The sequence below is a fragment of the Sminthopsis crassicaudata genome, chromosome 1, assembly GCF_048593235.1.
Source record: "Sminthopsis crassicaudata isolate SCR6 chromosome 1, ASM4859323v1, whole genome shotgun sequence".
Lineage (NCBI taxonomy): Eukaryota > Metazoa > Chordata > Mammalia > Dasyuromorphia > Dasyuridae > Sminthopsis > Sminthopsis crassicaudata.
This window is the reverse complement of record NC_133617.1, coordinates 290538616-290545966: the sequence shown is the minus strand read 5'-3', so window position 1 is coordinate 290545966 and position 7351 is coordinate 290538616. Positions and strand designations below refer to the sequence as shown.

The window sequence follows — 7351 nt, the reverse complement described above, 5'->3', positions numbered from 1 at the left end:
AGTCCCCTACTCTGAAAATATTAACCAAACCAGAAGATTTTCCTTCAGGAAAAAAAAGCTAACAGAGGGAATGGGGATGATCATTCAATGTGAAAAGGTTTGCATGGATTGCATTCAGTTTGGACAAATTCAGATGAATGAAAATCATGGGTTCATGTTATGAATTACCATGTTATCACAAGAAAGTTTATGATGTTCTCACCAGATTAGGATTGCTTCACAGAATAATGAAGTGGCAACTAGAATTTTCAATTTTAAAGGGGAAAGGGATTTAGAACTAGAGAACTAGGAAGTTCATCTACTGCAAGGATTCGTGCCCTTTTTTGTGTGTTTGAGTCTGCTTTGTTAGTCTGGTGAAGTCTATATGAAACTGCTCAGATATGTTAAACAATTGAAGGAAATGCTAAATTTCAGTTACAGGGTAATGAAAATAGGAGTGTAACTTTTCTTCCATCTCAGTTTATATATTTCCTTAAAAATCTATATGGACCCTCGGGTTAAGATCTTCTGATTTAGTCCAACCGCTTCATTTAAAATGGAAAAGAAAAGAAAACTGAGGTCCCACGGTGATAAAATGAGATGGGCATTCAACACAGGTTACAATGGATTTGGAGTCAAGATCTGGGGTCTAATTACAAGCCTTGCCAAGGGGATAACCACTGCATCACAGGGAAACTCCTTCGATTGCAGAGTGGGAACAGGAGCAGGTTTAAACCGTAGTGAAATTTCGTTCCTGCTTGTTTCTCTAGCACTCTCCCCATTTGTGCAAGTAGTCAACTAAGACCCGGGATAGAAAGAGGTATCCAGGGTTGGGACTTGGGTGGGGATAACACGGGGAGGGGTGGGAATGGTCGGATGGGGACGTGCATGTCGGCAGCTCAGAGCAGAGTTCAGTCTCCACTGACTGGGAAAGGGAACACACACACACACACACACACACACACACACACACACACACACACACACACACACACACACACACACACACACACACACACACACACACACACACACACACACACACACACACACACACACACACAATTTGAGTATCCCAGGGGACCTTTCTCAAGTCTGTGCAGAGCAAACAGACGCCCCATTTCCCCGGGAATTAAATTCACAAAAGTTTTTGGAGTCAGGGAAGTCCCCAAAATAAGCGATAATGGTGATTAAGGGTCTGCAAAAAACTGCTTCCACTCCCCTTTGCCCGGTCCCCAGGGATGCCACGGTGCGAAAGTGAGGGTCTCGTATTTGGTGGGCAGGGTGCCCACAGCCAGGTGCACTACGCCCTCTGGGACGGCGGGGTAGCTAGAGGGGCGCAAGGCCCGCCACAGGCCTTCCCCTCCCCCCCGGCTCGCGGGCAGCGGGTGGCCCCAGTCGCCGCCGCCGGAGCCGCAGCCGCTCGCTCGTGGTGCAGCGGTGATTTACTGGCGGCGCTGAGCCGGCGGGGTTCAGTGCCCGCCCGGCGCCCGCTCGGCCTCCGCCGCTGCCGCCGCTGCTCGGCTGGGGAGGCTCAGATTTCAGGTTCACACGGGGGAGCCGCCGCCCGCTCCCGTCTCCCCCGCCCGCGGCCGGCTCCTCGCGACCTCCCCCCGCCCTCGCCCGCCCGCGCGCGCGGCCCCCCCGCCCCCTCCTCCATTCATCCCAACGCCCAGCGCCGTCGCCAAAGCGGCCGCCAGCGCCGCCGCCGCCGCCGCCGCCGCCCCTGGCGGCCTCGGATTGGCTGCTCGCCTTGGACCCAGGCACTTTCCCACGGCCCGCGGCGCGTGCGGCTCTCCGGTGGCGCTGCGGGGTTCGGCCCTGGCGCGCGGCCAGACCAATCCGAGCGCGCGAGGCGGGGCGGGGCGGGCCCCGGCCGCCGGCGAGCTGGTGTCCTGTCCACCCACCCCCATTCGCGGCCGGCGCTCAGCCGCCAGGCGGGGGTTGGGCTGGGCGGGGCGGGGCTGGAGGGTGGAGGTAAGGGGCGGGGTCCCACTCCCCCTTCTCCCCCTCCACTCTCGGCCACCTGAGCGACTGCCAATCAGTGGAGCGAGAAGCTGGATTGGATTTATAGGAGGAGAAAGTCGCCGGGGAGCCCCCTCTCCCTCCCCCAGCTCCTCCCCCGCCCTCCCTTGGGCCCTGGGAAGGGGCGCAGCGTGGGAAAGGGATGGTTGAGTTTTAACCAGAGGGCAAGTGCTAGGGGGGATCAGTGTGTGTGTGTGTGTGCAGCCGGAGCAGCGGAGCGCACTGAGGCGCCGCCGCCGCCTCCCGGGTTAACTCCTCCCTGCCCGCCCGCCTTCCCCTCCTGTGCGTGCCGCGGCTGGTGCCTGCTGAGAGCGCCAGCATGAAGCGTGCGCACCCCGACTACAGCTCCTCCGATAGCGAGCTGGACGAAACCATAGAAGTGGAGAAGGAGAGCGCCGATGAGAATGGGTGAGGGGAGAGGGGGTGCGTGCGGGGGTTCTCACGGGCGGGGGAGGGGGCTCCCTCTGGTCTCCCTGCCGCTGGCTGCCTTGAAGCAGGATGACCAGACAGTCACTGGCCGAGGATGTTGTCTAAGGGATTCCCAGGGAGACCGAGCTCGGGAGTCCTTCCAGCTCTGGAGAGAATGTGATTCTGAGTGTGGTGACAGCAAAGTTGACCTGCCCGACATGAGACACTGGGTGGCCTCTGGTGCGTGACTGCCGTGCCAAGGCTAAGAACAGGGGGCCCGTTTCCATGCATCCACTGTTTACACTAGGAACCAAGGGGTCCAGGATCACACCGCACCAGCTATTCAACTCCGTGGCAGTCACAGCCTGAGTTTAAAGCCTTAACTTTTCAAGTGTGCTGCTGTGGTCTGTGGGGCTGCGGGGAGGCAATAAGCCCTGTCCTTACCCAATGGTGCGTTCTTGTCTATTTCAGAAACCTGAGTTCCGCTCCCGGTTCCATGTCCCCATCAACGTCTTCCCAGATACTGGCTAGGAAGCGGCGCAGAGGCGTGAGTCTCCACTCTATTCCTATCTCTATCTCGGTCTCTCACCGTCTCAGTCTCCTTATGTTTGGATGGGGGGAAGCCACCAGAAGTTATGATACTGATGGAAATTCCTTTGTTTCGCATGCTTCCTGTTAGATCATTGAGAAACGCCGGCGAGATCGAATCAATAACAGTTTGTCGGAGCTGAGGAGATTGGTACCCAGTGCTTTTGAAAAGCAGGTAAGAAATGGAGGAGAACGCCCGGTGTGCCGGCTGGTGGCTAGTGACTTTCCTAAACTAATTGAACCTTTAGGGTGCTTAGAAAAATGCCCCTGCTTGTGATTTATAGAAGAACTGAATCTGCCTAACTTATTTTGAAGTTATCACCCAATGCAGATCCTACCAAATTAAACTTTTCCCTTTCTTCACAGGGATCCGCTAAATTAGAGAAAGCAGAAATTCTGCAGATGACTGTGGATCACCTCAAAATGCTGCATTCTGCAGGGGGAAAAGGTAAAGCCCACTAATGTTTTGGGTGGGAGGGGTGAAGGAAGGGGACTTCTTAAGGAGCCTTGGTACTGCCCAGTTGTGTTCTGTGCAGTTTGTTATCTTATGTTTACTAAGTATATTGGGGTTATAAAGATGTATATTGATATGTGTTTGTAAATCTGTGTGTGCTGTTTGTATGTGTATCAGCACAATTTTCACATTTTCTCCAGGCTTTATGTAGTGTATCAACATTTTATAGTGACTGCAAATTATACCAGTACAGAATATAAATAGAGCCTTCCTTTGGAAAATAACTGCTGTCTGAGGCTCTCCAGAGTTATGACAGCATTGAGTCAAATGAAGTGACTTTCATGTTTAATCCATAGTAATTTGGGGGGAGAAGTGTGTTTTTCCTTCTATAGTAGATGATATTTCTTTGTCCTTATCTACACATCCAGGAGGTTTTTTAAAAAAGCAAACCATGCTGTCATATTTCTTTGAAGAAAAAAAATCTAGTCACAGAAAGGACAGTGTAATGGAAAGAGATGGAAAAATAAAATAACTATCTATACATATGTAAAGTAGCAGTACTTGAATGAGGACTAAGTGCCTGTAAAAGCCCTATGATGATAACGTTGTGCTTCTGTGCATCGGATGACTTTCACTGGGCTGTGGAGGGTCTCATGTCTGGATGCATTTTTCTGGCACTGAAGTAAAGCATTAAAATGATTGAACATCATCTAGTGGTGTATAATTCCACTCTCTGCTTGGCATCTATGGTAAATGGATTTTGAACATAGGCCATTAGCAAGTATATCCTAGTAATTCAAAATGAAACATTCTTGTTTGACCTTAGAAGTTCTGAGGTGTGTGAGGAAATACAGAAAATATTTACTTGGAATTTCAATGGAACCTGTGCATATGGATTATGCACCTGCATTTGTCAGGAAGAAGTGTGATCTAGATGAAGCAGCATATTTGTAGCTGTGGCCTGAGGTTTTTCTTTTGTTCCTTTCTCTCAGGCTATTTTGATGCTCATGCTCTTGCCATGGACTACCGGAGTTTAGGATTTAGAGAATGCCTGGCTGAAGTTGCCCGGTACCTTAGTATCATTGAAGGGCTGGACACTTCTGATCCTCTCCGGGTTCGACTGGTGTCTCATCTCAACAATTACGCCTCTCAGCGGGAAGCTGCCAATAGTGCGCACACAGGCATTGGACATATCCCCTGGGGCAGTGCCTTCGGACATCCCCCCCACATCTCCCACCCCCTGCTGCTGCCGCCGCCTCCGCCCCAGAATGGCCACAGCACGAGCAGCAGCACTCCAGCGTCTTCCACAGAACCGCACCACCAGGGGAGAATGACAGCGTCCCACGCCGACACTGCTTCCTTGAGAGTGCCCCCTAATGGCAGCCTTGGACCCGTGCTCCCTGTGGTGACTGCCTCTTCCAAACTCTCTCCTCCTCTGCTCTCTTCCATGGCATCCCTATCTGCATTCCCCTTCTCCTTTGGTTCCTTCCATTTATTGTCCCCGAATTCACTGAGTCCTTCTGCACCAACACAGGCGACAAACCTTGGCAAGCCTTATAGACCCTGGGGGACTGAGATTGGAGCTTTTTAAAGAACTAAAGTTTTAGGAGGGATGGGGCAAAGCTTAAAAATCCAGCTGAGCTGGATTGTTGCCAACTTCACCTTAAGATCATAAGTGAAAGTGAAGGAAAAAGGTACAATTTTAGATAAAATTCGTTTAAGAACCTATAAAAATTGGATGGTTTTCTTCTCTTTTGGTTTTTACATTTTGTATTAGTTTTTTTTTTTTTTTTTAAAGTAGTTGTTAAATTTGTCCAAAATATTAAATTTCAGTGGTGGGTATAAACCAACATCCTGTGATGGGTTTGTACTAAGTGTCTAATCCACTTTGTAAACATGTATTATTATTTCCAAATTATTCCACTTTTGCTTGAAAACTTTGGAACTTTTAATTTAGTATTGTTATTTTTTTCTTGTTTAGATACAACTTATTAGATTTTTTTTTTTTTTACAAACCACTATACTCAACATTAACATAAATTCTGCTTGTGAATATTTTGACAGATTAAGATGTTCTACAAGAAATTACCACCTTTTTTTGGGGGGGGTAATCTATATTCTGAGTTATATTCCTGAACAAAGCGTTGACAAATCAGAACAATTAGCTTCATCCAAGAAAAGAAGAATGATCTGTGTTTCTCTTGTAGCAGATGGGTGAATTTTGTGGATACCTAATTTGGTTCCTTGACCAAACTGCTGTTGGAGTGTGGTGTGATTGACAGCTTTCACCTAGGGAATAGCCACTCCTAACCCAGCAGAAGTGTGAAATTCAGGATTTGGTGTCGGAGTGTAAACTATGGAGGGTGGAAGAAGAGGCAACTGGGAGCCTGACGTTACAGAATACAGGCCCTGGCCAATATTATGAATGTCTTTGTTCTTCAGAACTTCAAATTCATCTGAAACAATGGATAATTATCCTGGTGTGCTAGAGGTTATTCATTCAAGTTATCCTATGGAAACATTCAATGTTTAATCTTCTCTTCCCTACTCCTCTCCCTATGTATTCTTTTACCTGGAAAACTATTATCTGTCACTTTCTGGTGCACAGAAATTTGGTTATTGAGGACTTAAAAAGGGCTCTTTTGCATTCTTGTTATGGTTTGTTAATTTGGTTCCATCTGTGAAAGTAGCATTTTGAACAGGTTCATTTCTTTCAAAGATATATTTTTAAATGATCTCCACTGAATTCGGTTTGATCTCTGTTGTATTGATGTGTTGTGATTAAATAAAAAAAAAAGAAAGAAAATCTGTATTTCAGTACACATATGTTATACCATGCCAGCAGGAGGAGATTGTACTTTCCCACTTCCTATTCTTTTAGTCTGCTGAAAGCTCTCCCTTCTCTGTCTAGATATTCCTGGCTATTGTTCCATGCACTTCACCAACCCCCAGTGATTGGTGTGGAAAGTAGTTAAAAGACCTGGGTTTAAATGCTAGCATGTATGAGCTTGGGATCTGGGACAAGTAATTTAACCTCTAGGCTTAAATTTCCTAAGACATTGAACTCAGTAGATTTGAAGCCAGAAGATGTGAATTAAGATCCTGGCTTTTATATAGAATTGCTGGGTGACCTTGGACAAGTCACCCCACTGGTCTGATTTTCACTTTTCTCAAATGTAAAATGAGAGGCTTGGAGATGGATGGATTCCCAGGTCTCTTCTTCCTCTAATCCCTATCAGTTTATGTAAAATGTATGTTATTTCAACTAAACAAAGAGATTGGATTGAATAAGGCCTGACAAAGTGAATTTTTCAAAGACAGAACTTTGAGTTCTGTAGACTATGGACAAGTTCCACATGAATAATTAGACATGGATATGGCCCCCCAGAGGGACAAGATAATCTGGACATTACTCTAGCAGATGAGTGTACCCTGTACTAACTTATGTAAATGTATGGTCAGGCAGGAGTTAGGAAAACTCTTAATTGGAGAGGGGAAGGAGAAAAGAGGGTAAGTTTGCTATCTATTAAAATCAAATCAGTTTCATCTTAATCCCTTCTGTGTGCCTAGTTCTGTGCTAACAGTTTATAAAGGGGGGGCTTTTAAAAAAAAATTGCCTTTAAAACCCATTGCTGTCACTAAAGAACTGATCAGAGGCTGTGGAATCAGTGGCAGTGATTATATGTGGCAAGCTGTAATTCTGCACCTGCAGAGCCCCAGGAGACCTTCCTTGTCATATTTCGGAGGAATGTGCTTAACCCTTTTTTGTGCATTTGACTTTGGAATTATTAGTGCATGGTAGCAGGCATATGCTTCAGGTTATAACAAAGCCCTGTCAGAAGAGGGGCTGTTGGCTTGGTCCCTAGGGGTGTAGAGTGTCTTAGTCTTGCTTTAAAA

The 7351-nt window shown here is 47.5% G+C and overlaps 1 protein-coding gene across 1 annotated transcript; it reads left to right on the top strand.

Annotated features, from left to right (window-relative positions):
- The first annotated feature begins 1825 nt into the window (after positions 1 to 1825).
- Positions 1826 to 6260, top strand: HEY1 (hes related family bHLH transcription factor with YRPW motif 1). Its single transcript, XM_074278948.1, has 5 exons — positions 1826 to 2412; positions 2884 to 2959; positions 3092 to 3175; positions 3367 to 3448; positions 4447 to 6260. The coding sequence occupies exons 1-5, from the start codon at positions 2324 to 2326 to the stop codon at positions 5043 to 5045; spliced, it is 930 nt and encodes a 309-aa protein (XP_074135049.1). The 5' UTR covers positions 1826 to 2323; the 3' UTR covers positions 5046 to 6260.
- The last annotated feature ends 1091 nt before the right edge of the window (positions 6261 to 7351 follow it).

Bases quoted from the DNA above. Each gene is read 5' to 3' on its own strand.
- HEY1 (XM_074278948.1), top strand. From the start codon at position 2,324: ATGAAGCGTGCGCACCCCGACTACAGCTCCTCCGATAGCGAGCTGGAC. The intron at 3,176-3,366 runs GTAAGAAATGGA...CTTTCTTCACAG, and splicing joins CCAGTGCTTTTGAAAAGCAG to GGATCCGCTAAATTAGAGAA. The intron at 3,449-4,446 runs GTAAAGCCCACT...CCTTTCTCTCAG, and splicing joins GCATTCTGCAGGGGGAAAAG to GCTATTTTGATGCTCATGCT.